This window comes from Fistularia commersonii, chromosome 22, assembly GCF_037954325.1.
Source record: "Fistularia commersonii isolate RoL2024-O1a breed Wild chromosome 22, RoL_Fcom_v1.0, whole genome shotgun sequence".
Taxonomy (NCBI): domain Eukaryota; kingdom Metazoa; phylum Chordata; class Actinopteri; order Syngnathiformes; family Fistulariidae; genus Fistularia; species Fistularia commersonii.
Genome location: NC_141305.1, coordinates 5440044 through 5457628, shown reverse-complemented (window position 1 = coordinate 5457628; position 17585 = coordinate 5440044). Strand labels below are relative to the sequence as shown.

The following is a 17585-nucleotide window of genomic DNA, read 5'->3' as shown; positions in this document are numbered from 1 at the left end:
GGACCACATGCCCACCCTTTGGTCCAGACCAGGGCCTATGGGGAGGTTCTGCACCAGAAATGTTGGTTTGGATGGAACTGAAAGGCCTGAAACCCAAACAAAGTAAGTGTGAAAGCTGGCAGGGCCCAGACGTGCACAGAGTCAATACAGAAGGCGGTAGTACTTTAGGAAAAGAAAACAGAGGATCTGGAGATGATGGTTCCATCCTGTGACGCGAAGAACCTTCTCGCTCGGAGCTCGGATGCCAGTGTTTACTTTATCTGCCTGCTCGTCTCCGGGCCGACTGCTCTTTAAGTTCCACTTATTTGAGATTCCTCATTTTCTGAATCACACTGGGAAACAAGGACAAGGCCAAAAAATGGGAGGTCGGAATGATGGGATGTCTGTGGACCACCGTGCCTTCCCATCGGGTCGTCCTCCCATGTCTGCCTGTCCGTCTGTCCGTCTGTCTGTCTATCTGTCTGCCCCTCCCTTTGTTATTTCTCACTTCTTTCTCAGTTTCTCTGTATGTTTCTGTCTTGGGGCTTTTGCTCTTTTCTTCCCCTTTCGCTCTGTTTCTTCAGCTGCCTCTTCTCCCCTCCATGGCCTCGTCCTCTCGTCCTCTAATCCCCTCGCCGTTTGATCCCCTGTTTCTTTTTCCCGTCTCCGTCTGTCTTGATCTCAGTAACTGGATGTGGTTCATGTCGCTGAGCTTCTTCACTTTCAGCCCTGCTGTTTATTTTGCACAGGTTTTTTTTTTTTGTCATATGTGCACAGAAACAAAATCCTGACATTTGGAACTCAGTGGATCAAAACAGTAATGTCCTGTGTTGCTCTTGTTGTGAAGTAAGAAAAAAAAGATACTTTGTGCTCATAAATATACAAATTTGTTGCTTTCAAAGCTGGTTTTGCTTCACGTAACAAGGAGTTCATCTAGTTTGTCGGGGCTGTAGAAAAACGACGGAAAAAACTGGCGGACGAGTCGCTCCAGTGCAATTCCAGTGCAAGTCCTGTTAAAAGACTGCAAAGAATAGACTATTCATTTTAGCTCAGGTGTATGAATAGGTGTGCAGGTGTGTTGTTGTTCACCTGGCTATGTTTTTGGTCATTCAAGAAGTTTACCAGCTGCACAGATATGAAATTTAAAATTCACCAAAATCTAATAATGTTCACCAAATACCCAGGGATAGTTAACTCTCCTTAGATATCTTAACATCCACCTAAGTAATAAAAAAAGCTGCCCAGGTTTACAGCATACATGAAGATTATGGTGAATTAATGGCCACATGTGCATTGAACATCTACTCAAGTATGTTAAAGGCTGACCGGGTATATTAAACTTTATGATGAAGTATATCAACCTTCACACAGTGAAGATTTATGGACGTAGCGAAAGAGGTTATGAAGGTAGTTGGTGGGAGAGAGGAGGATACAGAGAATAGGGTTAGATAGAAAAGGTTGAAAGGAAAAGAAGATGATATCATTCACAAAGATGTGTATTAATAACCTCAGGTACACCTCTATGTATTATTAGCATCTATTGATGATGTATATTAACACCTGAAAGGCCATATTTGTATTGGGCAAAAATATCAATGTGCAGGTTTAATACACCAATGCAAGTGTATCAAGTTTCACACACAGGTGTATCAATGTCCATACACAGGTGTATTAAAGACTTGCGGTGTGTTAACAGGTACATTAAACCAGCCTGCATTTTCTTACCTATGTATGTTATGTCAGCCATGATTTTATGCCCTTCCCAGGCTATCTGTCCCAAAGGTTTCTCCCGCTTCACCCCCTTCTGCCCTGCATCCCCAACTCCACCACACCCTACACCCCCATCCATCACCCTCCACAGCCCGATTCACTCCATTGCCACATTTAACTAGATGATAGATAAAGTTCAGGGAGGGCGCCAGACCGGGGGAATAAGCTCCGCCCACCAATAAAAAGCCCCCCGAACCCCCGATGCATACAAACACACCCCCTCTCCTGGAGTACAGTGAAAATGTGTTGCACAAGGGCTGACAACAGTCCCAGGGGGGGAGGGTTCGAAGGATGCCAGGCAAAGTCTGCAGCCATTACGCCTGGCGCTCGCAGACAAAAAGCCCAATTAAAGAGTTATAAACACAAACGCAGGTATAGAGAAAACAGAGGAGGTGGGAAAAAAGCCCCTCGCTCTGGCTTCACTCTGGAATGTGTGAAACAAAACACACTTCTCCGCTGAAAACCGGCAGACAAAGAAACACTGGTACGTTTCGAACCGTGGAAGCCACGGGCTGAGCCCGGCGCCGTGGGGCGAGGCCCCGGGGGAAAGGGGGGCGCACCAACCACACGCACGGCCTCTTTGGTGTTCGCTGCAGATGTGGAACGTTACAGCTCCGTCCGAGTGACCCTCAGTTCTTTGGGCACCGGCCGATTGATTTTATCTCCATGTTAAATGGTGATCTTGACCTTTGGTGACAAAGACCTTTGACCTTTGGCCAACTGAGGAAGATAATTCTGTCCTTGAGTTTGAGAGGACATTTTTGGTATATTTGGAAAAGAAAAATTAAAAACATGGACAAAAGCGTGGTCCTATGACATCCCGGTCAGAGGAGCGGAGCAGAACATCAGCGACCTTGGGGCCAGTTCCAAGGTCGGTTTCGGACCAGAACCCAATTAGCTCAAGTTCAAGTTTCGCATTTTCACAAGTCGCAATTTTTTTTTGGCCTTCAGAAGCCGGATCTTAGGTTTTTTTGAGTCGCTGCTTATTAATACGCAATGAATAACGAAGAGAGGAATTCCGGGTTCCGAAGAGCTTGAAACAAACTCCTTAGGACCGATAAGCTCACGGTGAAATGAAATGACACCGGAGCGTAACATCAGCTCTGCCCTGGCTGTTGGCCCGCGAGAGGTCAGAGGTCATGGCTATTTATTCCTTTACCAAAAGGAAGCGCAGTGTTTTTTCAGATGCGCGCAGGAAGTCTGCTCTGCGTTCCCACACGAACCCGGCGTGTTTAGACTAAGGGGTCCAGAGTTGGGAGTCGCCGCCGGCAACGCGACCCCGGGACCATAACCAGCGGGGCCGTTCGGGTTTCACGGCAGCCCCGGGTCTGAACCGGACTCACGGGTGGCGGTGGGCGGCACCGGCTCTCCACACCCCGCGGACGCCTTCCTGCGTTTGATCCCGCAGGTTCAGAGTTCAGGGACGGCTCTTCTGACTCGACGGATCTTAAAAAACAGAGAGAACATATCAATCTCCCATCATCTATCAAAAGCTGGTGGATTTTATTCATGTATTCAAATGCTGGGTATTTTTTGGTGGATTTTCAGCTGATTTCCGCTTGGTTGCTGTTCAGAATTTCTCCTTGTTGTTTTGAAAATCAACAAAGAGGATGATAATCTGTGATTTCTGGTCATTCTCGCTGATCATGTCACATTTCTTTATAGCAAGTTTAAATGGTATTTTCCAAGAACTTTCTCTGGTAATTTCTCTCAAATTGTGACGTCATATCTTTCAATTTTCTTTCAAAAGAAAAGAATGAAATCAATTTAAGCTGAAAAGGAAGCGGTGTTTCCAATATAGCACGTTCCACCTGTTGGTTCACATGACCTCACATGACCAAATCTAGGTGTCTCACACACACTGGGCACGGGTGACACGAATTGACACACACTCACTTTTCACCACTTTCACATTCCAAGTTCCTTCGTGACCTTTGACCTTAAAACCCCAGGGGTCCCGAAGATTGGCGGAGGGCTTGGGAAGGGGTGAGCGCTGGTCAGCTGACCCCAGGGAGGTGGGCGAAGGCTCCAGGAAGGGTCGGGTATTTTCGAGCGCAGGTGGCGAGTCACTCCCTGTTTCTCCACAGTAAGAGCCTTTGAAATCGAAAAATTACATTCGGATTATTTTTCTTCATCAACTTACTATTCCTTTCTCCAAATGATCTGATCAGATATTTATTGGTTTAGCTATTGATTGATTTTTTTGGGCCAGGAGAAAATCCCATTTCACTGCTACCAACAGAGGAACCAAAAGGTCACATATGAGCTGCAAATCAGGACGAAAAGTCTTTTGCTGTTAATTTGAGGTAATAAACCTTAAGTAAAGGATATATTGAAATTGGGGGATAGGATAATGGAATGAGCTCAAAAAAAAAAAAATGGCAGATTTATGGAAAGAATGTGACGTCTTTAGGCATCCGTATGATCCCACAGCGTTAAAAAGTATTAGAAAATTAAAACCATCACGAGTCTGGAAATAATTCCAAGAGATTGTTATGGCACAATTGCGGATCATTTCTGGGAAATTAATGAGAATGTAGAGAATATTTCAAGGTTGAGGGAGGTGAAGAGCAGAACGAGGTACTGGATCCTGCTGGACTGGACCGATTCTTCTTTGTCCCACCAACTTTTATATAAACAGGCGGACAAAGGAACCAGATTAATCTTAATAACCCGCTTGGCAGCCGCGGAAAATCTAAATATTTGACTTAATAATTAACAGTTACATCAGAGCGTCTGAGGAGCTAGATCCCCGCTCCGGGGCGGGTTCCAAGCCGCCGGGCCCGGGGCCCATCTCGGCCTCCTCCGCGGGCCCGGTGTCGGGTTTCCTTGCGCCGCGAGGGAACGCGAGGAATCCGGGCACACTGGGGGCTTTTGTGTGGCCGAGCAGGTGGGACAGCTGGGAGCGAGCAGCTGCCGCCACGGCCGTGCAAAGGCCGCCGGGATGGCGGTGGAAAATAGAGCTGCGAGGGAGAAGAACCGGGAGGAACCGGGAGGACGTCGCCTCGGACGGATGAGCGGGAAGTTGCGTCGGGAACAGCGAAAATAAGCGATAAGTGACGATGACGGTGAGATGCGGGAGAAGAGAACGGGAGCGAACGCCTAGAATGAAGTGTAATTCCAAACCAAAAAAAGGACAACCATTACCTGCAAATGTCTGTGAGATCAGACTTTACAGTTTTGCTTTTTTGTGATTAGAGGCCTTTGAAAAGTGTGATTTTCTACCCCCCCCCCCCCCCTCACTTTCCCTTCACCCGGGTCACGGGGGAAGGCCTTCACCGGGTTCCCGGGCGTCACATGACCGGGGCGCCTGCCTGGACTTCCACCCTCCATCTGTTGCGCCGGTTAAGATGGAGCACTTTGTAAAAACTGCAATGACAGACACAGTAATTCTGAAATTGGGGGGTGGAAGAGCCTGCTGTAAAAATCCTCTCCCAACAGGAAGTGACAAATAAAAAAACTACAAACTGTCTGGAGGGAGCTGGACTCGCTGCCTGTACATTTTTCTGTGTCGAGCGGCGGCGGCGGCTGCAGCCAGGACTTGAACGCCTCACGGCTCCTGGACGTCAGCGGTAGCACTCCGCAACGCCAAGTAACAGTAAAAGTAAAACACAAAGAATTTGTCAAATTCTAGTCCTTTTTTTTTATTTTGGAGTTCACGGGGGGAAAAGGATCTTAGAACCTCACTATCAGGAACTTCAGATTCAATCAGCTGATCAACATCTTACATGTGACTTCACACCAACACATCATTACCATCGGCAAACCGAAAACACGGCTCCCAAAAATTAAATAACTAGTCTAAGATAGTCGACACATCCATGGGCTAACACACAGGGGGCAGTGCTAGCAGTGCTCCTTAGCATAGCATATCGAATATTAGCTTGGTTTTTGCTTTGCTGAGGGGGGGTTTGTCCTTTGCCGCTGATAAATCTCATCTTTGCCGGGCGACCGACAGCCTTCGCCGAACGCACGGGGAACTCATAAGCTGGCGCCCCTCGGATCCACGATCTCCATGACAGGACGCCATACTTTGGATACCCCAGGCCACGAGGATCCAGGTGCGTTCACAGGCCCGTGGGAAAGATCAGCTCTGAGCTGCTGTGGTGTCTCTTGCTGTTTCTCATTGTTTCTGAAGTTGATTTAAGCTTTTTCAAAAGTGGTGTATTATTGACTTTACTTTCAGTTATGGCTGTCAAATTGTCATTCGTGTGTCTAGATATTATAATTTGTTAATCACCTCTAATCTGATCAGACTTACACCAGAAGGCAAATAACTGCCCATTAATGTTATATATTTACATGTAATTGAAAGTAAATATCTGGGAAATTGGATTTGTTTCTACCTTCATTCTTTGCAAAATAATGTTTTCATTTTTGCTGGGGGGGAAAAAAACGTGGGGAATATTCAGCTGATATAAAGCTCAGGAACGTTCCAACCTCTCCAGTTGTTCTGACTGTGTGTGTGTGTGTGTGTGTGTGCGTGTGTGTGTGTGTGTGTGTTCTGGCCCCGTGGCCCCACCCACAACAGCTGTCGGCCATGACTCCGTGCGGCCAGGCCTCTGTTAACCCCGAGGACTTTTAAACTTTAAAGGGGCCAAAGTGGACAGCTGTGTGAACCCCCCCGACACAAACACACTCACACACACACACACACTCTGACAGAGTGCTGAGCCTCAGAGCAGCTTTCTATTACCTTTGATACAAAGCGGAACATCTTCTTCATCTCCTGATTCTCCTTCTTCCTCTCCGTCTCATCGTCTTCCTCCTCCTCCTCAGCTGGGAGCTCCAGGTTCCACCATGGGAGCGTTTATCGCCAAGATGCTGCTGCCGACCATCAGCAGCCTGGTTTTCCTGCCGGCCGCCAGTGTCGCTGCCAAGAGGGGCTTCCACTGTGAGGCCATGGTCTACTTCTTCACCATGTTCTTCAGCGCGGTGAGATCCTCCTTCAGAAAAATCAAAAGGAACCTTCAACAATTTTGAAAAAAAAAACCAAAAAAAAAAACCTGACTTTACTTTGGTTAATATTTTCAAAATTGCTTTCAATATGTGTTTGATTTTTGGAAAATATTAAACATTGAATGCCTAAACGTGAAGAAGAAATACCTTTCACATAGTTTGTTAAGGTGAAAAATTTCTTTTTTTTTTTTTTTTTGTTTGATCTTTCATTGATTTCATTTCACTATTAATCGGGAACTTTTCAACGAGACACCAGACAATTAAGATGGGATTTTTAAAGAGTAAAATAAAAATAGGCTGAAATGAGTCAGAAGTTCAATTTTGGGGATTTGACCTCAGACGTGAAACGCCCTGCATCAGCAGGTGTGAGTCACTCATCACTTGGCTCAGGGGCGGCGGCAAAATCCCCCGGGTCGGACAAGGAGGAAACCGCTTTCAGACGCTGTTCAAGTTGTTTTGAGTTTCGACCCAGGTTAACAGCCTTTTCTCACCTGCGTGATGTGAGGACTTGAGACACAAACATCCCGTATATTCCTTCATCATCTTCATGATGGGGCGAGGTGTAACTCAGACGGGCCAGCTGTCAATCACAGAGTCATCCATCCATTGATGCTCTCATTCAAAACCTGCAGAAAATTTAGAGTCCTGAATGAACCAACAGACTGTTTTTTTGAACTGGGAGAGGAAAACAGAGAACCTGGAGAGAACAAAACACAGAGAACCCAGACTGGAGAGTATGGAGACTCCACCCGGGGAGAAATCAGGCAGGCAGGTGGAGAATATTGAGACCCCGTTTCCCTCCAAACAATCATTAACAGTTCCTTCTCTGTGAGGAGCAGGTGTTCACTTTGGCATGAATCACCAAAACAAAACAAAAACTCATCATCCAGTTATTCCACTGGTGGCGACGGCGTTCTTCTCTGTGGAACAAGAACTGGACAGAGAACTTTTAATACTAACGCCAAGTGTAATGCGCGGCAAAGGTCGAGCTAACGCTAGCATGGTTGAGCTACCATTCCGCAGATGGGGTTCCCTGTGACATCATCCACATGCACGTTTTTGGGGTGATATTTTTCCGTAAAAGAGAAAGCAAGAAAGTTTGAAATCTGGAGCTTTATCATTTTTTTCAGCGGATACCAATAACTGACACGGCCCAGCTTTGCAAAGTATGTTTCCTCCTGAACTCTCGATTTGAATTCACCTGTTTTTTGTAAAGTTTAAAAGCTACCAAGAGTAAATGATATGATTAAAAAAAAAAAAGAAATGATGTAAAATAGACTGAAAGCAAGTTTAACCCTCATATTATGTTAAGGGTCAATTGGTCAAATGGGTCAAATTGACCCTTAACATAATATGAGGGTTAAGATGATCTTGACGGGAAACCCGGAGGCTGAAAAAGGAAGTTCATCTCAAAACACCTCAAGCGTTGTGACGTTTGTTGTGTTTTTGTTTTTACCATAGATCTACCACGCCTGCGATGGGCCGGGTCTCTCCATCCTGTGCTTCATGAGGTACGACGTCCTGGAGTACTTCAGCGTCTACGGCACCGCCCTCTCTATGTGGGTCACACTGATAGGTAGGTTCGGCGGCTCGTTCGGCGGCCTTTTCGCATTTTTGTTTTATCTCCCAAGTTCTTCTGAATCAAAGCAAAAAGAGCAGTGAAATCAGGTGTCAGATAAACGCACGTCGGTCAAATAACCTCATCGCCCGCCTGGGGCTTTTACTTTGTGGAACTGAATGCTCTTATTTTGAAACCTGTCCTCTTTGTGGCAGCTCTGGGCGACTTTGACGAGCCGCAGCGTTCCAGCATCACCATGTTTGGCGTGCTGACTATCGCTGTGAGGATCTACCAGGATCGCTGGGGCTACGGGGTTTACTCCGGGCCCATCGGCTCTGCCGTCTTCATCATCACCGTCAAATGGGTGAGCCGACGCCTCGCCTTCTCCCTGCTCCTCCTCCCGCTTCATTCCTAACTTCTCCTGCTGTGTGGTGTTTCAGCTCCAGAAGATGAAGGAGCTGAGGGCCGTCTACCCGGAAAAGTCCGTCTACACGCAGCAGGTCGGCCCCGGCTGCTGCTTCGGCGCCCTGGCTCTGATGCTGCGCTTCTACTTCGAGGTGACGCCCCGCTCACGGCTACAACCTTGTGTCTTTTTTTTTCTCAACCTGCAGGAGGAAACACAGGATGTTTTTTTGAGTTAAAAGTAAAAACCTGGTTGAATCAGGACTCTAAAACTGATCCGTATCACATAGTCAGGCTGACATCATAACGTCTGCAAAACCATGCACCTCATGTATGATATGTACTAATACCCGTCACAATATGAAGGTTATGTAGTGTAATCAAATATATCAACCCTTTGTCACAGATCATGGTACAATCTTAGTACTATAGATTACTTTTTGATAATATTACCATGTGAAAAAGGGGAACTTTAAGAGTAAACATCCAAAGTCTTCTTATCTCAGGCATCCAAAGTCCTTCATTGTTCACTTTAAAAACAAAACTTTAATATTTCATCCTTTGGCAAATGTTGCCATTCACTATAACACAAGTCTCTCCCCAAAAAAAAACAAAAAACAACTTGTACATAAAATGAAGTGAATAAATGTTGAGTACGTTTTTCTTATTTTCCTGTCTGTTTCTCAGTATTTGTTCAATTGTCAACCAGTGAATGTTTCGGCTCGGATGGATTCTGTCATTTCAAGGACTAAACAATGAACACACACACACACACACACACACGGGGAATAAGATGCAGAACTGCAACCAGATGCCACTAACAGAACTTACCTTCCCTCAGGAGTGGGACTATGCCTACGTCCACAGCTTCTACCACCTGTCCCTGGCCGTGTCCTTCGTCCTGCTGCTTCCCAAGAAGAACCGCTACGCTGGGACGGGACGCAACGCCGTCAAGCTCAGCTGCTTCACCCTCTGCTGCTGCGTATGTCACTCCACGTTCCAACTTCCCCCTGGAGTTTTTTCAGGGAACATTTTTTTTTTTGATGAGACAATTTGTGATCATATCATTCATTTAGATCTTGATTATTTTTAATTTGATTACGTCACCTGAAACAAACAAATATTTTATCTTTACAATTGCCAACCAAGGAACTTAGAGTGAATAACAAGGCTCTGATCCAGGTCCTATGATGGATGTTTTACATTCGTTGTCCGTAACCTGTTTCCCGATGACGCAGATGTAACGCTATACACTAAACCCAGTGGCGAAAAAACAAACCATTTAACTGTCTGGTTTGACTTTTTTGTGGTTCTCTCCTTGTCTGTGGTTAATTCTGGTTTAAAGTCAATTTTAGACAATTCAGAAATAATATGACTACCAAGGCTTCAAAGATGTACATCTCCTATATGAAATATTTTCACTTTATCGAAAACTAAAACACATTTATTTCAAGGACAAACATTTAAACCTGTAGCATGAATGTCTTTTCTGAAAACCTCATCCTTCTGGAAAAAGTTTTTTTTTTTTAAAGTTCCAATTAGTTTTGTCTTCTGTTCCGTCTCCAGACGATTTCTCCCACTGCATCCAAGGACAAAAAAGCCAAGGAGGAGAAGCATCCCAAGAAGGCCAAATTGTCCCGCAGCGTGTGGAAAGTCCCCAGGGAGAAGCCCTGGGAGCGAGGCCTTAACACCCCCACGCTGCCCCTCTACAACTCCCCACCCTCCACCCCCATTAAGGGGACCAGCATCAGCAAACTCAAAGAAATGAATGGCTGGAAGTGACATCACTTCCTGTGGGTCCAAGTTACTCGGGGGGGGGACGGCGGCCACAGGCGGGAAGACGTTTCTGTTCTGGTGTTTTAGATGAGGGGGACCTCAGATCCGTCGAGCGTTCAAAGAAAAGGGTGCGCTAAATGTTCCGGGCGCAGGTAGTGGCAGATGCTGAGTTTGTTTTGGTAAAAAATGTTCGTTTTCAAAGGATGGGTAGGTTTGTGATGTCTCAGCGGCAGGAGATGTTTTTTCAGACAGCCATGAGAAGACGTCTGTCCAAGGAGACAGACGCCTCGTTCTTCTCCCCTCTCATCCCTAAGGAAGATTGGGCCAAAAAGAGTTGGAAATTACAATACCGAAAATAAATAAACACGGCTTTCAAAACACAGACATAATTTTTGGAAATTGCAATTACATTTACCGTCAATTTTCTGATCTTATCGATCTTCTTGAAGATGTTGTAATGTAATTAATGTATTTAAATTATCGAGTGTGTTTTGGCAGGCCTGTTGTATATTACTGATATCCGGATTTATATCTGGTTGACATTTAATTGATTTAATTTAATTTATTTTTACTGTTTTTGATTTTTAATTATTATTGTCTGGCTAGAGGTTTTCTACTATATCCTATTGCTGTTGCTGTTTGGAGGTTCTTTGTGATGTTGTTGAGAAAAGTGCAAAATAAATAAGGTTATTTTTTATTCCGGAGCAATCTTTTTTAAGTCTTAAAAATCCTAAAGCATCTTAAAATTTGAAAGGAGTCAGACAATAATCAGTCAGAATACCTGTAAAATGCTTATAAACCTCCAAGGGATTAGTTAAATAATTGGAGTTGCCCACTGACATATGTAAGACGTGAATATAAATCATAAATATAGAATAGAAATTCCCTTTGAAAGAAACACTGGAGATTGGTCAAGAAGATCAGAAAAATCCAGAAGAACCTCAAAATCAGAGAAATAATAGAATTATCTGAAATCACCAAAAAAGGCTTAATACTTGAGTTAAATTACTCTACAAATATCAAGTAATTAAGTCTTAATGAGCGATGCACAGGGGTAATAACTAGGAGGCGGGAAGCCTAAAAGGCCGTGTCTCGTACGCAGCCTCTGCTGGGAAGTGAATTTTCCTCAGCAGGAAACCGCGTCGATTCCCGCTTTCAAAAAAAAGGAAAAAAAAAAAAAAAAAAGAGTCTTTGGCTGTTAGAATATTTAAGGTCCTATGGCGACGCTTGGAATCCGACGGGTAAAGAGCCGGGGTTGTCCTGCCACGGTGGACATTAAAAAAAGAAATCAAAATAAAGAAAACCAAAAAGGTGAATGTGCGGGAAGCAAAGTGAGGACAAGCTGAGGAGAGGCGGCGAGACAGCCAGTAAAACTGACGGAGAGATTTACAGGGAGAAAAAACAGGCAGATGGTTTATCTCTACCAAATATATAAATTGTCCACGGAAATGTCCCTCAAGGGAGGCCGGCTGTCTGTCCGTCCGTCTCTGTCGGGGAAAGAACAACCGTAAAAAGCACATTTCACTGCTTTTATAAGACGCCGAGGCGCCAAATGTGTCGTGGAGCATCAGACGCTGAAGGGAAGGGAGGTGGCAGCTGTCTGGGCCCACCGGCAGACCGGGGAGACACCGGCGGAGAATCTGATGGAAATCATTGACAACTCTGGAGGAACGGGGGAAACGAGCAAAAATGATCAAGAGACAACTTTGGTCGCTGCAAAAAGCTGCAGGAATATAGGAGGTAATTTGAAAAATCTTAAAGAAATGACTTTAAAAAAAAACACAGAAAGAAACAGGATCAAGAAGATGAAGTAAATGAAACGGGTGAGGAGTTACTAAACAGTCTGCGAGAGAACAAATAAAAAATAAATAACCGAACAAATAAACAAAATCGATCATTTAGGATTATTAATTACGTAAGGAAAGGGAGAAAAAAACAAAATGAACTAAAATCTGCAAAAAATGCAAAAAGAAAATGACCTAAAAAAGCATAAAGTGAGGGATAACTGACAAAATGACCTGAAAATAATAGAAAGGGTGACTTCGATGCATTCATTATAATGAAAAAGATGAATCGTTCAAGGACAAATTATTCAAACAAAATCATGAAAAAAACATAAAAGAAAATGATTTGTTTTTCATCAAAGCCACAATTTCCGATTCCTCACACTTACAAACAATTTGATTTATTTTGCACAACGAGGACCGCACTGGAAAATAAGACCTGACCCTATTTTGACAGTCTGACTCTCATATTTCCAGACGTCTTCGGCGCGGCAGGGCAGGTATCACCTGACGCCTGAACTCATTTCTAAGAAAACAAAACTTTTATTAAAAAAAAAAAAAAAAATTTTTGTCATGGATCTGGAAATTTTATCCAGTCATACGGTATAGTAAAAACTCTTTTTTTCGTTCAGCCTTTTTTCAAAATAGCTGAATATTTTCTTTTGAATAATTTGATTCAATGTAAGAAAAACAAAATCAAGTGGATTTAGTTTCAATAATTATCGAAAAACGTACAGAAATTTTGATTACCCATTATAGTATTTTCATCATTGTTCTTTACATCTTTATTTGATATTTTTTGCATTATTCGTTTAATTCTTTTTGAAGAGTCAGATATTTTCCGGCCTATTTCCTGAATATTTCCAGACATTTATTCCACTGTTCTTTTGGACCTGTGTGTCTTTAAAGCATCTCCTGACGTTTCCTTTATTCCGGGGAAATATTACGTGGACCTGCATTAAACAATCAGCCGTTTCTCTGGGAGGTTTTGGAAGCCGGTCCAGACGTAACTGATGGTTTCAGATGTGGATCTGAGCGTGTGTTTAAGTGTGTGTGTGTGTGTGTGTGTGTGGAGGGGAGATGAAGGCCTTGGCAGGGGTTGACATTTCTGCTCATAATGAAGTAAATTCACAGCAGCAGGTCACTGACCCCCCCTCCCCTTCACTCATCCAAACCCACAGATCCTGTTCTGCCCTCACCTCAGTGGGCCTGCGTGTCTGCGTACGTCACCTGCCCCGAACTCTACCCTAAGACTACAAACGTGGCCGCTGCCTCCCAGACAAAACACCCCGCGCAGCTCCCGGGCCCGGGGAATGTGTGGGTCGGGGGCCAAGCCGCCAGCCGCCGTGCCCAGAAAGAGGTGTTTGTGTCTGGGCCCGGGGCCCCACAACCCCCCGACCCACCTCCAGCCCTGCCGCTGCTGCGGCTACGGCGGTAACATGAGCCTTTTATTGCAAGAGTGTGAAACACTTTTCAGATCACTTACTGATGGCTGTCTTTCCCTCCCCACCCACCCCCTACCCACACACCATCATGAGGAAGCTTTAATCCACCTACAGCTTAAAAGCCCAACAGTTGAGAAAAAAAAAATAATTTGATTTAAGGCCAGCAGACTGGCACACGGACACAACACATCTGGTCCTCACACACAAACACACTGTCTGAGGGCCTGGACACTGGTCCAACGGGCGGGTTGGAGTCGACGCAGCGAGCGGGTGATTGACAGGAGCGTGAGCGCAGCGGTCTCACCCCGCCGCCGTCTGAGCCCAAGTTTCACCGCAACATAACAAAGAACTACATCTGGACACGTTTAAGGGGAGGGGAACGTCCCAGCCGGTTCTGCCCGCAGCTCGCAACCCGGAACATTTCATCCACTTGCCCATTTTTACTGGAGTCAACAACCTTTGACCTCCGGAGGCCTCAAAGCGCCCTGTCTGTTTTATTAATCAGCACAAAGACATGCAGCAAAACTGAACCTCCGACAGCTTTAAGTCATTTATTCACACCAGTGAACTATTAAATTACCAATTTCATTTGGACGTCAATAGTTTCATTCTTCATATACCCATAATTAGTTCCTTACTAATTATTCCAGCGAATTCCTGCTCACCGTTCAGTTCTTTCCTTCAGTTTCTTTGACAGATTTTTTATATTGTTCATTTTTTTTGTAATTTGCTACCAACTTAGAGGTAATTTGTCAGAAATTTCCCAGTGATTTGTACCTTAGTTATAGATCGCTCTTCCATTTTATGAAATATCTGGAGGATTTAAGGGAGGGGGGGAATGAAGTAATTTATTAACATTTTTTGAAATGTTTTGCCAGATTTGTTCTGGCCAAATAGCTACCGACATTTTTTTCCATTATGTTGAAAAAAATTATAATATATATATCATTACTGAGCAGAAGCGTGTAAGATCCTATCCTTTTATGAAAACAAACTTTTATTAAAAGAAAAAGGGAAAAACTGCCATATTTGTCATGCTCTGGAAGTTCTTGGTTGTGTGTGTGCGTGTGTGTGAGTGTGTGTGTGTGTGTGTGTGTTTGTGTGTGTGTGTGTGTGTGGAGCAGGGGGAGGTTGTCAGGGGCCTCAGATATTCTTGACCTCAACACTGGACTCGGTTAAAGTTCTCCAGGTGAAGTACCTCGGGTATGCCTGGCATGTTTACACTTTTTGAGGACTGCAGGACTTTCTCTGGAGCAGCAGCTGCTCATTCAGCTGGTCAGCGGCCTCCAGGGTCCACCGCTCCCCTCACACTACTGATACCAGTCATTGCTCCCCCCTTGCACTGCTACCATTCACTGCTCCCCCCACACTGACACTCACTACCTCAGTCACTGTGGTGGAAAATACAAAGCGGGTGTTTATCTGAAAAGCCTGTAAAGCAATGATAATGAAGTTAAAATGAGCTCAGGTTAAACCAGAAAAGGGCCCAAAAACATCCAACAAGATGTGTTGCAGATTTTCCTTCAGGTTGTTGTTGTTTCATTTCTTGGAAGAAAAAAATCAGCCGACTAACACTTGTTGTTCACGGATTCATTGTCTCTACTGCTTATCCTGCACACAAGGCTGGGTGGGGCTGGACCCTCTACAAACTGTCCAATAAACAACACTTTTTATGATAATTTTTGTCAACTTGATGGTAAGTTCTGCTGGTTACTTACAACGGCTGAAAGCTTCCATTCCTACGAACACTAATTCTTTTCCTGGCATCCAATATTAGCACGGGTATAACATTCTTCAAACCTGATGAGTCAGATTGCAGTCACTTAACACTGTCATCAGTTTGACACTGTTTTGTGATTAATGCAGGCCACAGAATCCTCGGGTCACCAGCTGGTCAGCTCAGTAAAGCTGAGAGACATACAGCGCTATCTTGTGTTGGAGGAAAAGATTGCACCATTTGTTCAAGTTTACGTTTCATTCAATTTTCCAGCTTAAAACACAGATTGTATTATATTTCAATGATCATATGTATGTCTCAGTGTGTGTTTATTGAAAATTCAGAATGGCTAAAAGGGGCAAACAAAGATCCTTCAGAGTGTCTAAACTTGCAGATCAAGGTATGTTTGACCGTCTGGTACTGAAACAAATGAAAACTGACAGTTGAAGATTTAGAGAGACTGACTGACTAGAGAGGAGCTTTTGACCTAAATCTTCAGCCTTGAGTTTATCTATGTTTGTCACCAACACAGACCCATTTGGGGAAGCAACTGTTCAATTTATGTGATAAATATCATCAAAATTATCTGTCATATATCAGTTAAAGTGTTCTAAGAAATGTGGGACCCTGAGTAGTGATGGAAGTGAAAACTAGTCTTTCCTGTCAGTCTGGAGTTGAAACGCTGTCAGTCACCGTTGAAGCCACAGATTTTCCATCAGGCTACAAGAGCCTCTGCTGCCGTCTGCTGGCGCCAGTGTGGTGACATCCTAACAATACATCAAACCAGTCTTTTTTTAGTGTTTACTATATGACTGTGGTTGTGCAAGTTTTACATGAACTATGATCCTGAATTATGTTTCCTTGTATTTGGAGATTTTTTTTTATCATTTTCATATTTTAAATAAACTCTCAGGAGTTCTGCTTGCAAACTCGATATGAACCTATTGGATTCTTAGTAGTTTTGACCTACGGCCTCCTTGTTCTCGGCTGCTGCTGCTTCCCTGCGTCCTGCAGCACATCTGATTGGCTTGCTGTTTCCTGCAACTCACCAGCAGCATGTGCAGACAATCCATCTCGATCCATCTATGGACATGAATGACAGTAACACTTTTAACCAACACTGTGATATGATTAACTGCAGGGTCCACTTAGACGGCAATAAAGGTTATGTGTAAATTTGCTTTATATTAAAGTTTAAAAAGTGTCTCACATGCTAAAGTTCAGAGTTGTAATCTTACTTGGGCAGTATATATAAAAAGATATAAAATCAGGCCGAGGGTTTTACAGGTGCTTAGGATTTGAAGAGATTTGAATGGCCCTGCAGCCTGACAGTTTACAGCCTCACCTGACCTTATCAAGTTTCCACCACAGTAGAGCTTGAAGGAGGTCCAGGAAGGGGCACGTCCACAGCCATCCAGTCATTCACCTACTAGAGACGGTCACCGTGGCAACTACTTGCTGACAGGCAGGCCAGACAGGGACATGAAGTACCTCAAACACGGCTTGTGTGAGTTAGGAATGAAACTAGATGACAAACTGGTAAGGGGAAGTCATTCAAAACACAAAGCACTGAACTCTTGACTTGTGGTGCTGGATCCGACATTCTGGTCTCTTTAACTATCTGGTTTTACATGAAATATTTCCAGGGTTTTTCCCGACACTTAAATTCTGTACTTTTCAGGATAATTAAGACCCAAATACAAGAGGGACTTTTAATCTGTAGCTTTAAAGCTCCTATTTCCTCTTGAGTGGACTCTAGTCTGTGGCAGTTTAAAGTAAAAAGTACAAGATCAAGTCAAAGTGGTGTTACCAAGACAATTCTACCGCTGAAATAATAAACCCCAGCTGGAGGAGAGATGGGGGTTAGGTTGAGGAGAGACGTCGACCTGCAGGAAGTGGATGAAGGCCAGGCGGCTCCTGAAGGCTCCCAGCTCCAGACGATCGGCCTGCTGATAACACTCAGCTGCCGACTGGAAGTAACTCAACTGGAGGTAAGCCCCAGTCTGACTAAAACGGAGCTGCACCTGAGACCCCCACCCCCACCTGTGCACACACACACACACAAATGTGCTCACAAACACACGCACTCACAAATTTCCATCAGGTTATATACTCGCATTCATTTCCTGAACAAATCAATGTCTTCAACCTATCAGCTGGGAATTCATGACCATTTTTCCCAAACACTCATACTA

The 17585-nt window shown here is 44.3% G+C and overlaps 1 protein-coding gene and 1 long non-coding RNA gene across 2 annotated transcripts; one reads left to right on the top strand and one right to left on the bottom strand.

The window, feature by feature from the left end:
• The first annotated feature begins 6465 nt into the window (after positions 1–6465).
• Positions 6466–11112, top strand: mymk (myomaker, myoblast fusion factor). Its single transcript, XM_086169749.1, has 6 exons — positions 6466–6684; positions 8170–8284; positions 8482–8630; positions 8707–8823; positions 9510–9650; positions 10235–11112. The coding sequence occupies exons 1-6, from the start codon at positions 6550–6552 to the stop codon at positions 10448–10450; spliced, it is 873 nt and encodes a 290-aa protein (XP_086025875.1). The 5' UTR covers positions 6466–6549; the 3' UTR covers positions 10451–11112.
• Positions 10633–17484, bottom strand: LOC147221386 (uncharacterized). The gene is made up of 3 exons (XR_015107868.1): positions 16741–17484; positions 16361–16473; positions 10633–10753 (listed from the first exon to the last, which is right to left on the bottom strand). It is a non-coding gene; the product is annotated as an uncharacterized LOC147221386 (long non-coding RNA).
• Positions 17485–17585: the final 101 nt, after the last annotated feature.

Excerpts from the sequence above, each read along its gene's own strand:
- mymk (XM_086169749.1), top strand. The coding sequence starts at position 6,550 with ATGGGAGCGTTTATCGCCAAGATGCTGCTGCCGACCATCAGCAGCCTG. Across the intron at positions 8,285-8,481 it reads TATGTGGGTCACACTGATAG|CTCTGGGCGACTTTGACGAG; the intron begins GTAGGTTCGGCG and ends TCTTTGTGGCAG. Across the intron at positions 8,631-8,706 it reads TCATCATCACCGTCAAATGG|CTCCAGAAGATGAAGGAGCT; the intron begins GTGAGCCGACGC and ends GTGGTGTTTCAG.